This window comes from Falco peregrinus, chromosome 5 (assembly GCF_023634155.1).
Source record: "Falco peregrinus isolate bFalPer1 chromosome 5, bFalPer1.pri, whole genome shotgun sequence".
NCBI lineage: Eukaryota > Metazoa > Chordata > Aves > Falconiformes > Falconidae > Falco > Falco peregrinus.
Genome location: NC_073725.1, coordinates 61,190,670 through 61,215,720, shown reverse-complemented (window position 1 = coordinate 61,215,720; position 25,051 = coordinate 61,190,670). Strand labels below are relative to the sequence as shown.

At 37.1% G+C, this 25,051-nt stretch overlaps 1 protein-coding gene across 14 annotated transcripts in view; it reads right to left on the bottom strand.

Annotated features, from left to right (window-relative positions):
* Positions 1 to 3,932: 3,932 nt before the first annotated feature.
* NKTR (natural killer cell triggering receptor) overlaps positions 3,933 to 25,051 on the bottom strand; it is a 45,373-nt gene continuing 24,254 nt past the window's right edge. For 3 of the 14 annotated variants that reach the window (XM_055804290.1, XM_055804291.1, XM_027786731.2), the window contains 11 exons: positions 20,977 to 21,006; positions 19,982 to 20,127; positions 18,516 to 18,738; positions 17,772 to 17,927; positions 16,487 to 16,574; positions 13,437 to 13,582; positions 9,532 to 12,468; positions 9,193 to 9,288; positions 8,800 to 8,859; positions 8,105 to 8,203; positions 3,933 to 6,412 (listed from right to left, as the gene is read on the bottom strand). In XM_055804290.1, coding sequence (XP_055660265.1) covers positions 6,334 to 6,412; positions 8,105 to 8,203; positions 8,800 to 8,859; positions 9,193 to 9,288; positions 9,532 to 12,468; positions 13,437 to 13,582; positions 16,487 to 16,574; positions 17,772 to 17,927; positions 18,516 to 18,738; positions 19,982 to 20,127; positions 20,977 to 21,006 — 4,060 coding nt within the window. In that variant the 3' untranslated portion in view covers positions 3,933 to 6,333. The other 11 variants (XM_027786742.2, XM_055804293.1, XM_055804294.1 and 8 more) reach the window with 11 other exon arrangements.

Below are 25,051 nucleotides of genomic sequence, written 5' to 3'. Positions count from 1 at the left end.
CGAGGCAGGCTGTGTTTTACACATCGTTAGCTCATAGTGCCAGGTTCACTGCTGTTGACCAAATTATCCTTAGACAGTTCTGGTTTCTGGGATAGCCGATCCTACCCAGCTCAGCAGGGAATCACATCTTCACAGGATGCTTGAGAGCTCTCCAGAGTGGAGAATTGCCCCAGATGACACGAGGGGGCTTTGGTGGTATGGAGAAACCAGCGTCCATCTCAAAGTCTTAGGTAATGCTCCACTCACCAGACCGTCTTCCCACAGCTGAGAACATCAGGTACTCGGTATCCTCCGCCCCTTGTTTTTTTTTGACTCCTTAAAATGAACAACTGTTTGTCACAGGGGAGAGGTTTAATCCTTGCAGAAGGGAAAGGTAAGGTCCAAGGTCAAGAGCTCATGGGCTCAAGGCTGATGCTCTTCAGCCGGAGCTCAATCACCACATAGGTCCCAGGCAAGCGGAATATAAGATTATCTAGCTTGTTCCCCCCAAATCATGCTGAAACTCTGGTGCCAAATAGCGATGCTGCTTGCTGAGCAGCTGCTGCTCCGTGCCAGTGATGAGGGGTGACAGCAGCAAGCTGTCACATGGAGGGCCCTGAGCAGCCCCATGAACTGGACACAACAGGGACTGACTGGTGCCTGCTGGGAAGACACTGAAAGCATGTGAAATGAAGTGACCAAGGAACCGCTGCTTGCTATGTCTCTTAAAATAGGAGCTGAGAACACTCAATGAAATTAGCAAACTACATATTACAGTAGAAAAAAATGAATTCCTCATCCCCAGTGTTCTTTCTTTAAAAGGTGGAAGCCATCACTAGAGGATTCTGCAGACCTCAGCAGCATAAAGGGATTAAAAAAACCCCACCCAACATTCCCAACTGCTTTATACAGCCATTATTAAACACAGTGGTTCACACACAGCCGTTGCAAAAAGCCTGCTAAATTTATTGAGGAAGGATCACGTATTTGTCCTCTTGGTTTTTCTTTTCTTTGTACACCTGCAGCTTGGTTACAGCCACTGCTACACTGCTTTTACTCCAGGACCTCAGCTCGTTCATGCTAGGGAAGCTTTGCAGCTGGCTGCCCCCCGCTTCGGGGGCTGCCCCCTGCCTGGGATGTATGTTCTGCACAAAGTGGCAGTGGGTTTGGCCACATCAAGGGGGCTGGGGGCTCCGCGGGCAGAGGTTTGCCAGGGAAGTGCTCACCTCACTGCCCCTTGAAGTTCTGTGACAGAATTTAATAATAATATATATTTACATATTTCATATAAATATAAAATTGACATAGTTACCAATTTAAAAAAGCCCAACGCTTGCTTTATGGCAAATATCTGGCCCTCTCACTGGAATGGGTTTTCTTTTTCATTTCTCCTTAATCATCCCCCTCCAGCCAGCGCTCGGAGCCCCACAAGCCTCCGCTGGCTGATCTCGCTGGTCGCTCCCTAGAGCCAGGTGCTTCTCCTGGACGTGCAGCAAACAGCCCCTTCCCCTCTCCATCCCCGAGCACCTTCCCATCCCTCCCCTGGCTTTTCCTGGCTCGTTTTCCAAAAGGCCCCAGGATAAGCTAGGCAGGTGCTGCCCGAGCGTCGGGCTGGGCAGCTGAGGCGCTGGGAGAAGGACTCCTCCTCAGCCGCTGTCGTGCACCATGAGCTGGAAGAAAAAGAAAACCCAAGAGGAAGGGCAGCCTCTTCTTCCTGGCTGAATTAGGGAATTAATTAAGGAATTAACGGAGGAATTTTGCAGCCTAAGGCCAGGACGGGAGCTACAGGTGTTCACAAGCCGTGTTGGGCTCGGCCCTCTCCATGTCAGCCCATCCTTTGGGTAAGGACACTGGTTTTCTTGGGCTGCACCGCGCTCTTTCAAGGACGGATCCACTTCACAGCAGAAATATCAATTAGTATCAAATTAATGCTCACCCCCTCTTTGTGCATCTGCTGTGACTCTGAAATATTACCTTCATTAAAAAAACAAACTCCCAAACTGCCACAGCTGTCTGATTTCACGCGTGCACTCCTATCTGCTTCAGAGGGATTACATGGGCATTAATTAATTCAAGACTGGGTCCCTTTACCAGTTTATATACTTTTTAAACAGTTTTACCTTACCACAGTCAAGCAGCTAAAGCATTTTACAGCCAGGTGGAAAATCATCATTGTTTCACCACCGTATTAAAAAAAAAAAAAAGTAAATTATTTATATGGCTGTTAAGTAGGGGTGGAGTATGCAAAGCTTTATCTTGTCATGATTTAAATCCCAGGCAGTGTTCAGTTTGGAAATTACACCAGATGGATTCCAGAGTGCAGCTCAAGGTCATCTAAATACTGTGCTCTGCTCCAAACCGTAAGCATGATCATCACAAACCACACAAAGCCATCAACAGAAATTTAATACACTGTCAGATACTCGGTGATCTTCTGAAAGCACTTACATGCTCCTTACCCTCGAGTGCAAGGACACAAATAGCCCTTGTTTAAAAGCAATACGGGAGGAAGGAAATCTCTCCGCGTGTCGGTATCATAGGAAAAGTGCATTTATGCTGTTGCTTTGTAAATAAATGCTTTATAAGAGCTGGTTGTTCGATAGCCAGATGGTTCAGTTAGTGTTGGCTTATTCTAGGCGAGTTAAGTCACTCACCTGCAACTGGAGACAGAGCGCTCGCTCTCAGGAGTTACACACAGTATCCTGGGCAGTACGTACGGGGTAATCCATCACCCAAACAAGCCAAAACACACAGACCTAACCCTATGGGGAACTTCCCCCTCCCTCTTTTTTTTTTTTTTTTTTGTTTTTTAATGAAACCATTTACACTCGACTAATACTTTTACCAAACTGCGGGTTTTAAGACTTAATAGAGAAATGTCACTAATGAGTAATAGACGAGTGGGTGTCAGCTGCTCTATTTTTGCCATGGCGCGCCCCAGCACGGCGCCCTGCCTGCAGCCGCCTCCCCGCACGTGCTGCTGAGGCTGCCTCAAGGTGACGGTGCCACCGCTACGGCAGCAGGTCCGCAGCACCCGAGAGCAGCCCCGTGAGCCTCACGTTTAACTTCTGCACAGAATAGGGCTTTTTTTTTTTTAAGCACAAAAAGCACCATTATGCATTTCAGAGAAAGGTGGTCAATGGCTTCTCTCTAACAAGGCGCTGTTTTACAGAGGCTGGCTAATGCTTCTGAACACTGTTCCACCTGCTGCCTTTGACACAGCCATTCACCCTTCCCCTGCCTTAAATTATCATTTTTACACCTTTCATCATTATAGCTTACATACACCTGGAGTTCCTACTTTTCCTGCCACCTCCTCAAAGGCAGTGCTCCAAAGTTTGGGAAATGCCAGGTTACCCAGATCACGCTAAAGACTAATATCAAACAAGGAAGCACTTCCACTCAGCCTTTTTACCTCCAACCAAGGCAATTCGCCTTTCTATTAGGACAAAGCCGGTATTTCCAACAAAACCCAGTTTTTCTGGAACACAAAGTCTAAAAACCTAATGTATTAGTTCACTGAGCCACTGCATCTGCTGACTCAAACTAATACCGCGTTTACACATTCCCACATCATTTCCGTAGCATATTGGTACTTGGGGAAGAATATTTAGCAAAGCACTTAAACTCAGCACATTTAGAGATTTCCGTGTAGATCTGTTAAGTGTATCTTTTCACAAAGGATTGGAACCTTTTAAATATCTTGAGGAAATGGCAAGACCTCCAATCACTTTGAAATTTCAAAATATTTGTTCCTCCAATGACTATTATATAAACCCAGTACAAAGTCTTGCTGAGGAATCATTCTCTATGTAGGTCAGGAAAAGGAAAGGCAACTCGTATGTAGTCTTGTAAGGGACAGAAGCGGATACAGAAATCTAAGTGTATTTTTAATTTTCCTGCCCGTTTCCCTCAAGCAGCAACGGATTTTTCCAGATGTAGAGAAAACAGCGTTTGCAGATATGTACAAAAGTTTATTTTACAAACAGCAACTACTTTTGAATAACAAAATTGCAAAAACATAGACCAATATTAGAAAACCGGCTCAGGGGTACATTTTCTATCTGAAGCACAATTTAACAGACTTCACTAAGTAAAAATACTACCCCCCTACTTCTCTCACACCCCTCCCCAGCCATCTACCAGATGGAATTTCTTTATAAAGCTTTGAGTCAAGATATGATAACAACATTAGTGACACTGCAGTAATTTTGGACAACTACAATTAATTGATTTACTGTACTTTATTTCCTTTTCCTAGCCTTAGAAATAGAAAGTCAGCTCAGATCTGGAATAAGACTTAAGTCTGATTCTGGAGAAATTTTTTCTCCAGTAAGTGTTGAGCCACAACATTTGTGTTTGATTTTGTTACACCACTAGCCCACTAGTCCTATTTCTCAGTCAGGGAAAAAGCAAGTACTTAAAACTATGAAACTGCAACAAGCATTACCTTGAGTTAGCAATGAAGTATTTGTTCAGGACTCTGAAATGGCTGCTACTGTTAGAAACCTGTTTGTAAATGTATACTGACTTCAGTAATAAAAGTACTTAATGTTAAAAAGCGTAAGAAGCTTACAAAATATTGATTCAAAAGGATTATGTGCACACATTTTTTCATTGAACTACAAGAGTAGCAGAGTGTGCAAGTCCAGAATTTTGGGTTCTTCTAGAAAGTGAAAAACCTGTATGACAAATTCAGTTTTAGGAACCTGTGTACAAATGTCTTACTCAGCTGTTCATGGACAGAAATGGAGGGCATCATTACAGTCTTCGAACTTCACTTTGAACTCACTTTTCATGTTTCAGAAAAGTACCAAGAGCGAATTTGGGATAGCTTAATTCAATCAAAGACAGTATGAATTGACGTCTAAGCAAGAAATTACCACTTTTAATTTTCAAAGCTGTTGGGTCTTGATGAGATTTTTTAAAAAAATCATTTTTAATATTTGAAAACATTAGAGAAAACGAAAGCATCTCAAGATATTACAGAAAGTCAGTAATGAAAGCTATTATAATACAACAGTACTCATTAGCTGTAATAAAGCTGGGTTAGTCCATTTTTCACTATAGACCCCACTTTTCAGGTTACATTACGCCATTAAAAAACTGTTTCTTAGTACACAACTTTCTAAACACTGAAAAACTTTACAAATTGTTTTAAATTAACTCAATCAGAATATTGCAAAAATTTCTCAATGCTCTTCAGCTTAAATTGATGGGATTTTTGCAAACCATTTACCTGTAACATGGAGTAATTTTTGGTATTGAAGTTTACTTTGAAAGTATTGTCCATGCTTTTTATCAGGCATACCAGTATTTTTGTAGTCATATCACTTCAACAATATATAGTTCAATACCTGCAATATCAGTATCTGATATTCCCTATGGCAAATGGGATACATCTACAGACATTTTATAAAGGAACCATTATTGTTTGTTTTCTCAAAAAATCATCATCACATAAGTTTTCTAAAAAGTGTTTTGAACAAACTCATTATATACTCAGTTTACAACATTCAACTTCAACATGTGTGTTGAAGTGTGCCAAGCACTGTAATACGAGCTGAACTGAAATTCAAAAAGCATTTAGAAACACTTTCAGACTCTTAAGAACATTGCTGTTTATCAGAAAATTCGCTTTTCAGACAAGTCTGATATTACGATCAGAACTCATTCATCACACTTTTGCTCACTGCTTGTCAGTTTGACAATTCCCACCGTGTACAATCTCACCCTTCTCAGCAGACTTCCGTAACGTCACAGTACAGGAAGGATTAAGACAGAGTGGCACTCTTTGTTTTCATCACCTAGCTGTTGTGTATATACTGTATATAATGCAACAGTCAACAAACAAGACAGCATGGAACCCATCTTCCAGCATTAAAAAAGCATTTTAATAAACTAGAAATGGCAGCCTTTTTAAGAAGTTTTCTTCACAGTTTTATAATTGCTAGCACATATTTAATAGTGACAGGCAGGAAGCCCCAAGGTGTTGATAAACATACTTGAAGACAGTACTGATTGCTGCATCCAGAAAAGTGGTGGCAGCAAATTCAGCTAAGTGTCATTCATGGCTTGGAAGATCCAATTCAAAGAAATAAAACCTTCCCCCCCACCCATTTGTAAAAGTAGCATTTGACAGAAAAAAGCCAACCCAAAATAATAATACTAATAAAAAAAATATCAGTTGAGTTCAGTACTTCTCTCCATAAGCAGTCAGTTGAATTGGTAAAGTTTCAGCAAACTCAGTAAACATCCTTCAACTTCAGCTGTGACGCTGTCAAAAGAGTTTTTTCCTAACAGAATACTGAAAAAAAATTATTAAATACAGTTTCCATTGTCAAAGAAACCTTTTCAGCTATATCTGCTGCTTTCACTAGGACTTCGATTGTTGGAGTAACTGCGATCGCTTTCACTGTCAGAGCCATAAGATCTACAAAGAAAAGATTAAAATGCCTCAAAGTTGTATTTCGAGCTTCAAATTAAAAATCACATCACATAAAAAAAATTGTCAAGACACATGAGACTAGAAGAAAACATACAGGTAGTCTTTTACAGGATCGTATTTCATATAACCGAAGTATTCATTAATGGACACTTTAATATAATCATTAACTCTATGCGATGAGAACCCTGTGTAATTCAAGTCAAACTGTTTGTAACGACAGGATTTCTTGCCTTCTCTGATACAGCTAAGAAATCTTCCAAAATAACCATTTTTCTAAATTCCGATAGCTGACTGAAAGTATATTCTAACAAATACAATTTTATATTGCAAGCATTTCTCAACTAAGGTAACTTCACAAATCCTTGCTTTATATTACTGCTGTTTTTTGTTTGAAGAAGGGTCTTAATAATTAGGCCCTGTAACAAACAACAGGACTGTGTGAGCATCTGCAGAGTGGAAGCTATAGATTAAAATGTTTTGGCTTATCCAGAAGAATTCCAAGCTCAGCACCTGGCCAAACAGCAAGACAGAGTCCAGATGGTTTCAGACAAGCCACAGGACATATTCAAATTACACAGAATAAAATTACACAGAATAAACTTTCATTAGATTTTTCTAGCCTCCTGCCTGTGAGGAAAGCTTTCTAAATGGAAGGTGAGTGTATCCTAATCGAACATCGTTTCTCTGAAGCTTCCCAACATCCTAAACCAATAATTTTACAAGTCTATTTCCACACTCCGGTTAATCTCATTAATTTCTCCTTAAACACAAGATGAAAGTTGTCTACTACTGTCAGAATTAAACAGGGAAATGGGTGAGAGCAAAGTCCATTAAGATGTGGTACAAAGTTGTGGAAAAAATGAGTACGAGGACAGCAGAGGATGAAAATTTACAGTAGACTTAAGAGATCTGCCAGATTTACCACTGACTAATGTGGGATATAATAAAAGGTACAAAAGAAATCACTGATGTTCACTATATGTAAGTGTGTGTATATATATATGTACACACACACATCCTGTTCCACTTTTGATATTTGTGAAATGTGCTCACTTATACCTATAATTATAATTCCCCCTAGACAGAACAGAATGAAATTTGTTCTAAATTCATCAGAAGCACAGTGGATTTGCAGGTCAAAATGTTCTTTCAAAATATGTTCCAGAAAGTTAAAAATTAATTCTGCATAGCACTGCAATTTTTAATTTCCCTTCCAGATTTTTTTTTTAAATCCACTTTTGCAGTCTAAGCAAAAAACACTTTATCGGCCAATGGAATTCTTTACATACCAGGTAGCTTTTAATCCATAACAGGGCACTTGAGTCAAATCTTGAGAGCTAGTTCATTATAGTTTTTAAGAAACATTTAAAATTATAAAAAAACCCTCAAACATGCTTATTTTGAATGCATATATACAATGAACTGGACCCTTCTCAGATCTGTCTTACACCAATTTCTTCCCCATCCTCAAATTTAGTATGTCAGAAATTCCAATTTCCTCACTCACACACTTGCTCTAATTATTATTGGTTTTAATTATTACTTTTGGTAACAATGTATTTTATATGCTATGGAGAACCCCCCCACACACATTAGCCTTCATGAACATCATAAACATGTATTTAGCAAATCCTTTTGCATCAATACAGTGTCAAAGCCATGGTAGCAAAAACATACCTGGACCTTCTATCATAACTTCTAGATCTTCGATAGCTGTCACTCCTTTTACTTCTACTTCTACTTCTGCTATAGTAACTATCATACGTGTATGACCTACTTTAAAGGGAAAAGGAAACTATTGTAAATCTACAATTTCTTGTCTAAAATGCTATTTACTATAAATGTAGGTTCTAAAGACATTTATATGCAGAGATGAGTGGCTACACAGAAATTACTTTGGAAGGATGTGGCAAACAATAATCCTACATTTTACAGAAGTTTAAACACAAGAATCTTCAAACCAACAGTAAAAATCTGAAATTTATCAACCTAGAAAAGACCTACTAAGCATTTCAAGTTAAGTTTAAACGCGCTAAGCTTTGTGTTCCCTCTACAAACTGTAGATGCAGTAAAAAAATCTTGTTTGCTAATACTTCTGAAAACAAGGAGCAAAGTGCTTCTGATACCTCAATTTTATTTTAACAATAAAAAGTAATAGTGAATACATTTCCCATCTCAGATAATCACCTTTAATGCCAGGATGATTTGGTTATTTTCAGCTTTTAAAAGCACCTTATGTTAATTTTGCTTTGATTCAAGTTGCTATCATGATATTATGTTTTTAAGTACCAGTGATAAGGAGTATTCTTATACTAAGTATTTTTACAGTAAGTGTATCTATTGTCAAGTTTGTATAAAACTATAATCCATACCTGGATCGACTGTGATGACCATAAGAACTACTTCTGGATCTACTTCTACTATAGGTTCGACTGACAAAAACAAAAACACAGAGACATTTTAAGTTAATCAGAAACAAGTGCTGAGAAGAACTCAGGGTAGAAGGGCAGTGAGAGGAGAGGAACATATTTTGCTCAGAATTCCTTATCTATACTACAAAATATTAAATGAAATAATTTTTCAGTTACAGAAAACATTGACGTCTGACTATTCTAGTTTGCACATTTCGAGCAGATACTTCAGACTGCAGTATGCATAGCTAAGCACATTTCCAACTTGCCCAGAGCCTGAAGCACTGGAATGCTGTGCCTAATTTACTGGTTTTGTAATACACCCCAAAACTATCTCCACTTATGTAAACCTACCTACGACTCTTGTAACTGTGGTAAGAACTGCTTCGACTTCTTGACCGATCTCTACTATACCATCCTCTGCTTCGGCTTCTTGTATAGCTCCTTGACCTAAAATCAATGAACAACTTTAAAAAGCACAAAATGGAATATAACGGAAGAGAAGAGCAGCAGAAAACAGGAAGCGAAAGTATTCTAAAGCCTTATCTTAAGCTAAACATTTATTGCATACTTGCTAAATGATACAGTGCTGTTTAAAAGAAAAATGTGAGTTGAAAAAGAAACACATGTCTTAAAAATATCAGAAACTCCAAGTTAGCACGGTAGGCTATAGGAGTAGCACAAACTTCTTACCTATATGAATATGTAGAACTTCGGGATCGACTCCTTGAGTGACTGTAAGATACGGACCTTGTTCTGTGTCTGGATTTAGACTCTGATTTACTTCGTGACCTACTGAGACTCCTGGAGGGGCTATTGTCATCTCTACTGGGAGATTCTTCCTCACTGGAACTTTCTTGGTTCCTTGGCCTTCGATTTAGCCGTGCTGTTTTTCTAACTTCATCAAACAGAGATCCAGGTCTTACTTTATTTTTAGCTTTTATTTCAATTCTTAAACCTGCTGGTTTAGGCTCTGATGCTGAAGCTACATTTTTAACTTCTGCAGCAGGACTAATTGTTGCTGGCTGTAAATTACCAACACCTTGCAACGGCTTCCATTTATTATCTGTCATATTGCTTTGCGTATTTTCAGTAACTTCACTTTTTATACTACAGTCCTTAGCACTAGACACAGGAGCAGAGTTATTTTCTTGCCTTCCTGCTTCTTTTTCTTCTTTAATATTAATAAAGTCTATAATATTGTTTCCTAGCTTGACAGTATCTTGTTCAGGGGTCTCAACCTGTAAATCTTTGTTTCTACTAGCACTTAAAGCCTGAGGTTTAGCAGAGAGAATGACAGGAGACAAAACGTCCACATCAACCTTCCCTGGTGAATTACGATCAGGAGTACAAATCTCCATGTTGTCATCTGTCTGAATAACATCTTCCAATCCGTTCTGGTTACTTTCCTCAGCCTGTTTAATCTCATTCTTGCAAGTGATCACATTTATTCCTGAGTTTAAAATACTGGTTGAAGCATTTATTTCAATGCTATCCTTATTGAGGTTACTGCGATCTGGTGAGGCACCACATGTAGTGTTTTTACCTAAAAGGTTTTCATCCGCACAAGCCTTTTCACCATTCCCCATTTTATCTTTGACTATTTCATCCTTTTCATAAACTTGCTTTTTATCCTTTATGTCCCTGGTAGGCTGCCTCTCTTTTTTATCATCACTGGTAAGTGGCTTTTCATTTATCTCATCATCATCTTCTTCACCAAACTCCAGAGGGGGTTGCCAATGAAACATTTCTTTTCTTTTCTGAACTTTGTGTTTCTTCTCCTTTTTCCCTTTTGATTTTTCTTTTGCTTTTTTGGAGTGTGATTTTTTAAGAGATTTTTTCAAGCCCTGTTTGTGTTTTTTTGACTTTCCTCTAATGTTTGTTGAGCTAGAACGAGAACTCTCAGATTCAGAAGATGACAACTGTTTGCTTGTCTTCCATGTACAATCAGAATCCAGAAAGCCTTCTGAAGAATTTGATTGCTTTTTTATCCTTTTGGTGACGCTAAGCTCTGTATCAGATCCTGATGTGGCCTCTCCTTCCTCTTTACTAGAGGAGGGTCTGGAATCTCCCCTATTATGTCTTGCCTCTCCTCTTTCAGAATTTGATTCAGAGTCCCATTTACTACCCGAATAGGATTTTCGTTTAGTTTTTGCACCGCCTCTAGGCTGCTCAGAAGATTTCTCCTTAGCTGCTTTCTTTTTAGCATGATCAGAATCCTGCTCACACTTAAATTTCTCCTCCCCTCTCTCAGAACTTAAGCTATTTTTATCCTGCTTCTGAGTATCTCCTTCTAATCGAAAACGGCCTTCTTTTTCTTGGACTACTTTCATTTTGGCAGAACGCTCACTGTCAGTAGAGAAGTCTGAAGATGATAAACTGTCACTCTCTTTCAGTCCTTGAGAAGATTCATCGTAGTCTTTTGTACACTTATAAGGGAGAGTACTTTCAGAGCTCGTTTCTTGCCTCAGTTTAAGAGACCGAGCTTTTTGATCACTTGATATGGATTTTCTTTTGTTTCTGTGTCTATCATCATCACTAAGGGAATAGTAAGATGTTGATTCACTACAACCTGACCTATCACTGTGGTATTTACTCAGTGACGGTGATCTGCCAGAAGAATGAGATTTTGTCCTAGAGCTAGATGGACTTCTGGATCTCGTGTAAGATCTTGAGTATGACCTGCTTCGAGAGGACCTGCTTCTTGATCTCTGCCAACTATCTGAGCTTCTGTCACTACGATATTTGGAATAACCGCTTCGATCGCTATCAGAACTCCTTTGTTGCTTACGATATGAGGAAGAAGTGTTAGCCTCTTTAACAACTACTAAATTGTAATTAGTTTGTGTGGGTATTAAATGGGTTGTTTTAGCTTTCATCTCCTGAATTCTCTCATAAGATGGCTTCCATGGTTTCTGCCCAGGTTTCCACCTTGAAGGCGGTGGACTATCACTTAAGGGTATAACAGGGAGGTTTTCTGGGACAACTGGTGGTACGACAACTTTATCACTTGGGAGTATAACTGCTCTTACAGGCTCAGCAGTCTTGCTCAACTTATTTTCATTTAATCGTACTGAAATGTTTCGTGGAGAATTGGAAACTGTCTTTTGATGCCTAGGGTTAGAACTTGACCTTGACCTACTTCGAGAACGTGACGATTTAGAGGCTGATCTTGATCTAGAACTTCTTCGGGAATAAGATCTTGATTTAGACCTAGATCTGGACCTGTAGTATGACCGAGTCCCTCTGCTTGATAAAGTTGATGAGCTCTGATCTTCCTTATCAGATTTAGACCAGTCTCTTCTGGATGAACGTCTAGAAGACAATGAAGAAGAACGAGATTTCCTCTCATGATCACAAGATGATTTTGTCCTCCTGAGGAAGGAATGAGAAGATTCTACATCTGATGAGGCTGATGTTTTCTTTTTTTTCATTTGCTTGTGCTTCTTGAAATGCTTTTGCTTTTTAGATTTCTTTTTATGTTTCACCTTCTTTTTCTCTTTCCTGTGCTTTTTGTGATGGCTAGAATATCTCACAGTACTTAGATCAGAATAACCGTTATGTGACCAGGATCTTGATCTCCGGGATGCACTTCTTTCATCCCATCTGCTTGTACATGGGTCACTCAACCTAGAAAACAAATAAGCCCCACAACTAAGTGAAGAGTCTAAAATTTTCAGATAAGCTAAGTATTTTCCCCACATTCAATGCAGCTCAGTTTTAAAAAAATTAACATACACGCTCCCCTCCTTTACTACCAGACAACTGTGTTTTGACTGAGCTTGTCAGAGCTACTTACAGAGAGCTACTTCTCTGTAAGAAATGAATCAGCCAACATCAGCAAATTTTGCATATTGTAGAACCTGTGTAAAAAGATTTAGTGTTTTAACTACCTTAGTCCACAGGACTTTGACCTCCGCAACTACAGGATTCTTAAACCACATTTAAATACAAATTTTAAAACATCTTATTTGGTATTCTTTAAGGTGGTACACTGCAATACAGTGATAAACTGAATGCACTCAGGATATAAAAAGAACTATCAGAAACACATGCAATCATTCAATAATGATTTTTCAGTTTTCCTTTTGAGGTTTATCTATCATCATTTGATAGAAGCTCATATTTAGTATCAAGTAACCAGAAATTCCAGAGACCTGGCTTCCATCACAGAATTTGCAATTGTAGGGAGAACATATATATCTAGAACAATACAGGACTGATGGATTTGATTGTCTTGGTATCCAAAGAAGCCATATAACCAAGTTTGAGACTAAAGGAAATCTGACTTGACTAGCTCTATGGAAAGCAACAGGACACTGGACAGATCAGTTAACTACTTATTTAAGAAGTATCCAAGATGGCACCGTCAGAAACAACTCTTCTGATATTTTTCAGTGTGTGTTCATCTGGTGTCACATTAACAAAGTAGAAAGGTTTTAAGAAAGTTTTCCACTTCTAATTTTCGGAATTTAAATGGAATGTGTTAACCACAAAGATATTTACATTTTTTATTCAAACATGGAAGACATGGTATATCTACAAAATCTATTAAGGCTTCTGTAAAAAACCCAAGGTGTTTGTAGTAAGGATCTTACTTATCGCCTTTGCTCCATTTTTCTCCACTAGGTGGTCTGTACGTTCGTAATCTCTGCATTTCCTCTTTCCAGTGAGGAGGGGTCTCACTGCTCTCGTCATCATCTGATTCGGAACACGATCGTGATCGAGGGGGTGTGTGATATCGCTATGCAAGCAAAGACAGACAGTTGCATAATGCATTTTTCTTTAAAAAGAGACCAGTTAATTTAGATAAATATATGGTGCCTCTTAGACAGATTTTGCATGCATCTTGTAACACAGGCCAGTCAACATTATGCACACAGGGTCCACAAAGAAAACACAAGTTCTAGCTTTCCTGACAAAAACACCCTGTTTTGGTATGCATACATCCTTCGTGTGAGAGTGGATTATACAGCTAGCTGCCTTTTCATACTCTGCAAACATTTATCATAACTTGAGAGGGGCCAGCAGTTAACCCATTTTTTCAAAACACAAGAGGAAGAATCAAGGAACAGGTCATGGATTCCCTTCATGTAACCCACTTGGAAAAACACAATTATCGCAGATAACCAAGTGTTTTTTTTTTTAGGATACTAAAGCACAGATGTTTCACTTCAGTTAGCAGACACTTAAGTGCTTGTACGAGTAAAGACAAGCCCTATTTCAAAAGTTACTGCTGTTCAGATCTTCAGAAACGAGAACCCAGTTTAAGACACTTCCCAAGGGGAAAAAAAAAAAACCCCAAAAATTCACAAAAATGAAGTTACATACTTAAATTATGCTTAGGCACAGCATTTAAGTAGGCAATAAGAGCTACTTGTGCAGCAGAGAAAAAAACTCTAATATTGCTAACTCATTATTTTCCATTACCCAGTTGGATATACACTTAGGCAAATTCTGTGAGGAAATTAGATGCTCCTTGACTCAATAAAGGAAAACATCTGGATTTTACCAATTATTCTGAGCCATTTTAAAAGCAACTAATATTTGAAAAAGAATAACATATTGCCCCCCAGAATAAAAAAACCTGAAAGATGCATGTATTGGTTTGTTCAGTTAATTACAGGCAGAAGTCTTTAAGACATTCTGTTTATATTTAAAAAAACCCAACACCACCACCTGCCATGAAATTTGGAGCTTCCCTATCCTTTGAGCTGAAGCAATGACTACTTAAAAACCCCTGAAGCTTGTATAGATGAATGGTATACAATAGGTTGTGAAGGTTTTATGGACCTCCCTAATTCTCTCATATTATACTCAGGAGTCTCTCAGAACTTAAGAGGATTCAAAACTACAAATAAGGATTCTAAAAGGCATCAAACTATTTCACCCTGGATAGAAACTGTTGCTAATCAGACTATTAGAAATGGCAGAAAAATGTTTCTTCAACTAGTTGCTATCCCTAAATTATTTATAGTATTACTGGGTTTTCATTCTTAATTCCGCCAAAAGGGCACCAGAATTACAAAAGCCAAGACAGACACCCAAATGCCTGGCAAAATCCAATTCCACCCAGCTTTAAGCTATTTTTTCCAAAAGTCTTTATTTACATAAATATTTCAAAGCATTCAATTTAAAAGGCTTCCTTTAGTGTATTCACAAGTATTAAATAAATAAAAGCTGTCAGATGCAGCGAACACAGCTATCAGATTTAACGTCAAGGCTGGCAAATAAAGAGTTGGTTCTCGGGTGAGGCTGTAATACTCCAACACCCAGGTCCACACTACAGCCACCTAAGCTGTTTATTTTGTGGCTGAAAATAATTGCATCACAGGGCTCAGCAGAAAAGTACTTCTTAAATCCAGTGGCTACCACATAAGAAAATCATGCTCAGAGGAGTCTCAGTTATGACCATGCTAACGAAGAGTGTCCTCAGCTATACAGATATTGATCTCTCTAGATAAGATTTTTTTTTTTTTGTAGGACTTCCACTTGCAAAAAAACTTGGCAGGACCAAGCCTTGTTTTGGTTTATGGTTGCCCAAATGCTGCCTGCTAAACTGCTTGAGGAAAACATTCTAAAGGGGAAGAATACTCTCAGTCACGGTACACCATAATCTGAAATACACCAGAACCAAATGCACAATTACAAAAGCTTTTACTTTCTTCACTCTTTCCTTAACTGAAAAACAATAGCGTAGCTGTGCAGTGTTTTGAGCCTTGTATTGTGGGTTACTAGAGAAGAGGCAAGTGGAACTAAGGCAAAAGCAAAAGTCTTCAGGACACGAAAGATCTGAAGTACAAATGAAATCTGCACATAAACAGTGGCAGTCCTTCAGAGAGAAAGGTAGAGGGGGAAAAGAAAAAAAGACAGAGTCTGCACATCCACAAAAATGCTTCACTACCAGCACTGCAAAGAAGCAACTTCTAGCCCATGCAGTGTCATCTGTGAAATTACACGGACTCGATCTCAGCCCGGACAGCTGACTAAATTTGACAAACTACATTAAGCAGCTAAAAAAAGGAAACAGAAAGGTGACATAAAATGTCAAAAAGTAAGTGATTCTGCCAAAGCTTACAACAAAACCGTTGCTTCTCTGCAATGTATGTGCAATCATGAGAAGATGCAAATACCAGAACTCAGGAAGACAGGCAATATAGGTCAGAAAGGGCTGTATACACTTTGGATGCTGCAGAACAGCTTTGTCTACTATTATGTGTTACAATCCTAAAGCTTAACAGAAACAGCAAGGAAATGCAATGAATGGAGATGCGTAAAAGCTCTTGTCACTTCATTACTTTAGAACTTGTGGCTCATGGAGGACAAATTTGGTTGAATTAGTTTTGATCTATAAAAATAAATAATTTTATTCTTATCTTTGAAGCATTCTCATAGCTGAGGATCAAGCATTTATTTTCCCAAACAATCTTTAAGTAACAAGACAGTAACAAGAATGGGAAAAAAAAAAAAAAAACAACCCGCATTATAAGATGGACTACCTGACAACAGTATTTCAGCTTCTAAGCTAGAATCTGCAACATGTCAACAATCGTTAAATTGTCACACAAAGCCTCCAAGGAAATTCAAAGATCAAGGTCAGAGAAGATACTCTAGGTGAGAAGAAAGAAAAATAAAAATTGTTACATACTATTGTGCCTCTTCCTTTTATTTTTCGTCCAGATTTAGAGACTGATGGTTTCTGGTCAGTCAGAACTGGCGTAGTATCAAGAACTTTCCTACATTAAATTAATAAAATATGAGCTTACATGGGAAAAAAAACCAAAATTAAGTTAAGCTAATCATAAGTCAATCATGCAAAACATTCATCTTATTAATTTATTTTCAGATAGCAGACCTAAGAATTCAGTGAATTCTCCAAGAAATAAAGCAAGACATGCACAGTTCTGCAACAAAAGGCAAATCAACATATACTTGCTTGCAACCAAATGTGTAGCCTATCTGACTCTCTACCTGTAAATAAATGATAATAAGAAACTCGAAGTACTCTTAAGTGGTACGTGACTTTTCTAAAGAAATTAACTGGTGTTTGGTGCACAAATCATGAAGACAACACTGACAGAAGAGTTTCTTGACAGTTAAACGACGTCTTAGCACAGGGAATGGCAATTTACAATAGTCCACAGGTTATAAAACCTTGCGTCCTTCCTAAGCAACAAGAGGTAATTTGGCATCCTTTCTGCAGTTTGTGTAATATCCTCAAAAGTAGCAGTTACTAAGGCTTTGGAAACATGAGTAAAGTGTTTGAAGAAAACAGGAGACTATATCATTAACTGAAATGAAAAACCAAAAAGACACCAAACTGTTTTTAGAGATATCTGGCAATGTATTAGTTCATTTGAGTGCAAAAGGAAAGAAATTTCATAGAAGAAGCACCTAACCAAAACTTAGCAGAGGTACGAAAAAAAATAAAATTGAAAGCAACTTGTGAATTCATGACTTCCTTTGTATCAAAAGAGTATTTTCTCATATTCTCAAATATCACAGACTGGTTATAAAATTCTGGTTGACCGATTTTGAACTGAAGTTTCTTCTTCAGTTTAAGAAAAGTGAAAAATGACCTCTCTCAATCCCAAGTTTCCCTTGCAAGCAAATATTTGCTGTGGTTTACATTGCAAAATATCTTCTGGAATTAGTCATTCTTTTTTTGCATCATCTGTAATTGAGTTGAAGGTCATAACATGCATGATTCTTATGGACCAGTGAAATTAACTCATTAGATCTCACTGAAAAACCCTGACAGGTTTGTCAGGAGTATTACAAGGAAAACTATAATAAAGACAATTAAATCACCTCATTTAGAAATTCTGACATTACAGTTATCATTTGCCATAACTAGTAATAGAGCATTAGTGGGAAAATTTTTATGCATCGTTTCCATCCAGTCAATAGTAAGAAAGCTCAATGTTCCTTACGGTTCGGGTTCTACATTGACAACAGGCACATCTCTTCTTAGCAAAAATCTATTTTCAGGCACTGGGGGAATTTCTTCAGGACGTACCACAGGTTTGTCCCTCTTTGTGCTAACATCGACTGCTTTTTCTGTTATATCACTCTTGTCAGAAAGGCTGCTATGGGGAAAAATAAGTTAATAAATCAAAATTAACTACCAACTGATGAACACCACTTTTCAAAGTGAATTCCAAAATAAGCCCACATGATGCATCAAACTAAGATGGCTTAACAACCAAAACTTGTTTCATTAACAACCCATTTCAAGTTAAAGGAAGGATGGTGCACTATTATTGGAAAGAAGGGTCAGTTCTCGCTTTACAGCAAATAATTTGGCTTTTAATCTGCCATTTGTCATGAAATATTTTAAAACTATATTCAAATGTATATCGAAGATATTGTTTGCCTAATGTCTCACTTTAACACAGGTATACCAACTCCCAGATACTTCAACATGCTGAGACTTACTTCAAAGTCGCTCTGGCTTCTATAAACAAAGATCTTAAACTCACACAAAAATCTACTCGCCAAACTCAGCTTTAGGTGGTTTTTTTTGTTTAGTTTGTTGGTTTTGTTTGTTTATAAAAATAAAGCATCAAAATCCAAACTTAATAAAAGCATTTTCATATTCATTGCTTAAATACTTCATGAAAGCAAACCAGAATTTCTGAGATTTCTCTGAAATTCTTAAATTTAAGGCTAGTCACCATCTTTGGTTTGAGGTTCGCTTGCACCTTGGATCCTCTTTCCTCCTCTCTTCTTTTCTTCTTTTTCTTGATTGTTTGGTTTTAGCTCTTCTTTTACGCTTTCTCCTTCTGCTTCTTTCATTTTCAGCTTCACTTCCAGATGAAGTTTCTGAAGAGCTTGATGCACTGGAGGAGGAGTCTGAAGCTTCTGAGTCAGAACATACTTTCTTCTTCTTCTCCAAAGCTTAAAAGAGATATTTTAAATTTACATTGTGTACATTTGTGTGTGTAATGTGTATATATATAGCATAAAATATACAATTTTGTATATGTGTATATATATACACACACGTACTGCTTCAGAGCAGCTCTGTGAACTTTTTTTTCACAATGTGTTGCATTAAAATACAATAATAAAAATTTAAATAATTCTGTCTGGTCTAAACCCATACCATTAAAATTATACAAGTATTTTCCAGCAAAGATAGTTGCAAAAAAATTCCTTCAGTTCCTATGAAGTAACTGTAAGAACTTCCATTCGCAGCTTCCACCATGTAAGAACACATATCACTGCAAAACCAAAACCTTTTTAAGTTAATATACAGTAAGTTTATAATTGAAGCTGAATATTAACTTGTGCCAAGCTAATATAAATGCTGAGGAATAAGAATTTTAAGGCAGTTTCCCCCCCTTTTCTATTTTGAAAATGTTATTTTAGGTTATAACAATGAATTCACACCTTTGGGTTACAACAGAATACGCAAAGATCATTTATATTAAAAACAAACTAATTTCTTTAGAAAGCAACACGCAGGTTACAAAACAAAGTTTAAGACGGTTAATCGCAGCCTCGGTTGTATATTTCTTATTCTAAAACTTCTGTCATTCTCTCCTTTCTGCATCCTCATATTTTTTACACTAGCTATACTCTTGACTTTCTCTAAAGGATGTAAATAACTACATTATCCTTAAGAAAAGTCAAAAGTGAAGTAGCAAATGCAAACTTATAATACTCCACTACTTTACAGTAAGTGTCCAAACATATATTCAAGATAATTTATTTGCTATGAATTCTCATGAAAACTATGTTGACTACACATACAGCATATAGTAACGTTACATGACCTTTAAACAAACCTTTGGAAATTGCACAAAATTCACCTTCAAGAAAAGCATATGTTTATGTCTCCATCATTCAAATTCAGAAAAATAAGTTCTAATTACTTTTTGAGTACATCACATTAACGTCAAACGTTAATTAACAAGAACAGGAAGCAGGCGTATGTTTTCCAAGGCACAAAGGTTTAGGTCAGAAAACCTTTGCCCTTGCTGTGCCTTCCTCACCTATACCAAGACTTCATTCTTACAAGCTTTTCAAACTTAAGATTCTACAGATTTACCATATGATTTTTAGACATTAGCAGAATTTTTATACTCTCCAAAAACAATGCCAACATTCAATTAACTTCAGGTATATGTATGCTTACCATCTTTTGCCGATTTTGTAACAAGCACTCCACAGTCAATAACTCGCACATCTGCATAGGGCCTACTTGCAGTATCAGTTTTCAGATTTTCTATTTGCTCTATTACTTCAAAACCAGAAATAACCAGTCCAAAGACAACATGTACACTGCAGAAATAAAATATTTTGAAAGTACAAACATTTATATATTGCTGTAATTATTTTCCAATGAATGTCAGATTTAAAAAGTCATTCTGAAATAGAAACATACAGCTCTTAAAAATGTATTAAAGTAATAAAAATCATATTTTTGAAGTTTTACATTTCCAACAATGCCAAAATTTCATGCAACATGAAACAGAGGCCCACTCTGCCTCAATTTGAAATACTTGATGTTATTGTATTCTCTTTGACATAGGCAGTGTAAACGTCATAATTTCTAATCTATCCTTCTATTTCTGAAATTTTATGTAATAGAGAGATTAAGAGTCTATATATAAACATGACAAAGTAGTGCAGTTTTCCTCAGAGAAGAAGCATTTATAGGTCTTTATAAACTCAGCGTACAAACTTGCACTGGCATTGCAGGGACAGTAATAATTAAGGAATCCCCAGTTTTGTTCTACAGTACCATACTGCTCTTCCCTCCTTCCATTTGCCCCATAACTTATACTTCCAGGAATAATAGATTTGGGGGATAAAAACATGCCACAAGTACTATCCAAATACATTAAACCTGACATTTTAACTCACTGATTTATGGACTGAGGGCAGCAACCAGCTTTAAAGAAATAACCATAGGATCTAAGACCTTCCAAGTTTTTGGCCAGATTTAGGAAGTAAGTTGTGACTTGAAAATTTTATAGAACCAGAACTTGTTTTCTATCTTGTTTTGTTGTATAATCTTTCACAGAAATAAGAATTTTCCTCCATTGTTGCCTACTTTTAATATAACGCATGAAGACTTGCAACCTTCAAATTTTAGCCATCATTGGAGAAACTATAAAGGATTCTTACCCATCGAGATGAGGAGCAGGTTTTGTTGTTCTGTTTGACAAACAGCAAGATGGTAAGATGGTAAAAAAAAATAATCAGGGATTCAGATGAAGTAAAAGAAGAGAATGGCACAGAAAAAAAAAAAAAAAGAAGAGGTGAAGGTAAGACAAAAAAATAGTGAAAAAATCCAGTTACATACATGGAATTAAAAAAACTTTACAGATCATAAACACAGGCTTTTTTAAACTTTTACATGGAATTTGTTTTTAGTTTAGCTAACTGCATAACTGAAAATTGTACCAAGTATCATTTTAAGCATGCAATAAACAATTTTCAAATAAGTGTCTTTATATACATATTCAAATATAACTCATGTTTTTAATCACAAAGAAGATACAATTTGGCAATACATATTGGGTAACTAATGGAATTTAAATGTTTCTGAAATTGTTAGGTTATTCCATTACAAGGACACTTTAAAGTCAGTTTATTTAAAAAAAAAAAAAGAAGAGAGTTATGTGACAGATTCTCTGCTTCACACCCCCCTCTCCACCCGACTTCTTTCTTACTCTCCATTTACTTGACTGGCCTCATGACTCTGAATACAAAGCAATACTTCTACGTGTAACCATCAAGACCTACAGCACTTCAGCTCGTAAGCTCCCAGGCTTCCCAAGCCCACAGCAGCACAATGCAAGCAGACATTACGTGTGCTACCCTGCAGTTTACTCAGTTGATAAATGCAGATTTCCTCCCTGTTTTTTGGCTTCCCACATTTAGCCATTTCTAGCCTGAAGGGGAAATGCAACTGCGTTACATTTTGTACGCTATCCTAATAGGCAGTTGGAGTTATGCCAAATTTCTGAGTTGACTTCCAATTAGAATATTCAAGGCTGTGTATATATAATTATACGTTAACATTCACCTTTTTGATGATAATGCTATGACCTAGCATCTCTCTATATCCTCTTTCAAAAAGGACAGAAAATTACTTCTACAAGTAAGCCTGCACTAAAGTTGCACAGGGAACCTTGCTATGCAGACAAATTCAGTAAAGAACATCAGAACATGCTTATATATTGGGGGAGAAAAAGACACCATAGAAGACAACATAATTTGCATTTGAAGTTATTTTGATATTTGAAAACATTCTTCATCTCTTCTCCCCAAGCAATATTTTGCCATTCTAGCCTTCTTCCAATAAACTCCCTTCTCTCAAAATGAGTAATCAATCACAGATGCTTTTTCTAAATTTATAGTAACACAGATGTGGTACAATGAAGTCAGTTTTTCACTGCTCTAATAAAATACTACTTGTTAAGCACATATCTTCACTCAAGCTCTGAACTATGAGGTCACAAAACACTGCAGTGCTGGAACACATGCCAAAAGATGGAACTGTGAACCAGGAGTGTTTACACTCTTCATTTTTTTTAAGCTCCAAATGTCAACCAGACATTCCACTTCTGTAATACTAAATAATACAGAAAACTTCTTTGGTTTAACACAGGGAAAGAAATGCTATCAAGACGATATTTAATTTCTCAGAGGTAAGGGGTGTTCTTTGCTCTTCCCTTGCTAATACAACATATTGCTACAAACAGAAAAATTCTTATAGCTTTCAAAGTTCTTTAAGCAAGAGTTAACTGCATTTAACAACCAGTGGCCTTAATTATAAAGCTGATTTAAAGCAGTGAAAAAATAGAAGTGGGTTTCCTCAGTGAAACCAATAATAAACAAGACTTGGTGTTCAGCATTAGCTAGAAACAGCACTAGGTTCAAACACCAGCATACGGATGCTGTAGTCATGTGCTCCTGCCATACAGCAGCAGCGCTCGAGGACCAATTGAGCAAATTACCTAAGCATGTCTTTTCTTTAGACTAGTCCTCAATAAGCAAAGAAAGGGAGAGTTGGAACATTAAAACCCATGTAGAGGTTTCTTCCATTATACTGGCAATTTGATAAAACGGATAGGATTTTCCTCATTTGCTTGTTCATAAAGTGAAAACAGAAGGGAAATCATTATCCAAAAAGAAAACTTTTCAGATGCATGACAGAGTTAGGAGACTTAACAGACTTCCTATGGGAAGCAGAAACCCAACTCCTCATGGTGCTTTTGAAATTTTTTTCATCTCAATGTTACAGTTGGAACATGACATTTATTCTGCAAATGTGCACTTTAAAAGACCACTTCAAAAGTCTTATGCTGTGTTCTGCCTTTTTTTGCTTTGGCTTCAAAACTTAATCAGGAGAAAACCTACTTACTGCCTTTGCACTACAGATCTAGAGTCATGATGAGTGCTTTCCCCCAAATAATATTTTAACAAAAGTTTTCTAATACAACACTTCTATAACTTAAAACATTCAAAATCTGCCTTACAATATATACTGTTATCCAAGTTATTTACTGAAGGACAAATACCTTTCCTCGCTCAAGTTTAAAGTAAATTGGTAGTTAAACTGCTGAAGAAAAAAGCATCTTTTTGATAAAAGTGTGTTATCACCCCACCCACCCCAAGAACCTCAGTCCTAACAAAGGATTCAATGCACATAACAATATGATCAGAAAAAACAAGATAAATAAAAACAGAAAGAAAAGGAAAGGACACAGCCTTAGAGGAATGAGACATTACCTTTGGAGCGCACGATGTAACACTGTTTCTGTAAATTTTACACAAAAATGGCAGAAATAAATTGTAATACATTTTCAGACAAAACTGAGTCTATGTTTATTAAATACAAGTTTAAAATTAATATTAATCAAGTTGTATGCAGAACAAGGATGCCTAAAAGAGGGCTCTAAATTTTCTTTAGAACACAAGGTACTTTGAAAACTACAGTAAGCTCTCCTTAAAAACAAAAAGAAACCTATGGACATAACCTGCTGGCATACACTCTTACAAAGATAAACAGTTAGAAAAGAGAATCCTCCCGCTCCCCTCTAAGTCTCAGTCTGGCAAAAGCCTTAGAACACATACACAACTTTAAGCAGACGAATAACTGATTTCAGTGGGTTTATTCACATGCCTGCAGTTACATAGGTGTTCAAATGCGCTACTGAATCCAATCCTACATATATGCTTTGTAGGATGGCATACAGTTTAAATGTTTTGATTTACAAATGAAATGTGTTAATAAGTCTATAACTTCAGATTTCATACTTAGCTGACACATTCCTTGTATTATGAAGTGTTTCTAGAACTAAGAAAAATAGGTGTTCTCTCCGATATGTGCATTGCTATTGTTCAGAATCATAGAACAATGAACACACTGTAGATGCAAAAAAGACAAAAAAAAATTATGCACCAGCTAATATCATACTTTTGGTCTGGTATAATTCTGCACAGCAGCAATGTTTTAGAAATGCATTATCAGTTTGAGCTTATCCATATTTTCCCCTTCCAAATAAACTACTATTTCTTAATTATGCCTCTGCATATTCGAGCTTTGAAATGATCTGTTTGTTACTCATTACACATAAGAGCAGCATCCTGTGAATGCTTTCACACGGGCTGTGCTTTTACATAAACTTTTGATCAAGCCACTGGGACCTGCCTGTGTGATAACTTCATACAGACCACTTCTGCTCAAACACAACACAACATCAGCTCCTTTCATTTGAATTTTTTAGAGTTCTGTATTACTGTCAACTGTTCAATTAGCTCAAAGGTATTTCATTCACAGTACACCCCCCCCCCCCCCCCAACTGTTTATTAGAAAAATACCTGTTTGGGACACCAAAAAGACTTAGAAATTAACCACTTTTAATAAGCTGGTAACATTCAGAAATTGTAAAATCAAAACAAGAGAGTCCTCACTATTGTATCCTTCATTTAGCAGATCAAAGTTGTTTGTTTGAATTTAGTAACTAGGCATGGCACCACATTAAAAACATTTTTAAAACAAAAAAGCTATTCAGTTTTGAGCAAGAAAGCAGAGGCTTGAGACACATTAAACCAACAATATCCTCAATATGGAAAAAAAATAAATCTAGCAGTAATAACAAAACAGCCTCAAGTTTTAAATAGCTTTTGAACACAGAGACAAGAACTCCAAGCATTTGAACCGATAAGGACCACAGCCTAGGACTCCTCT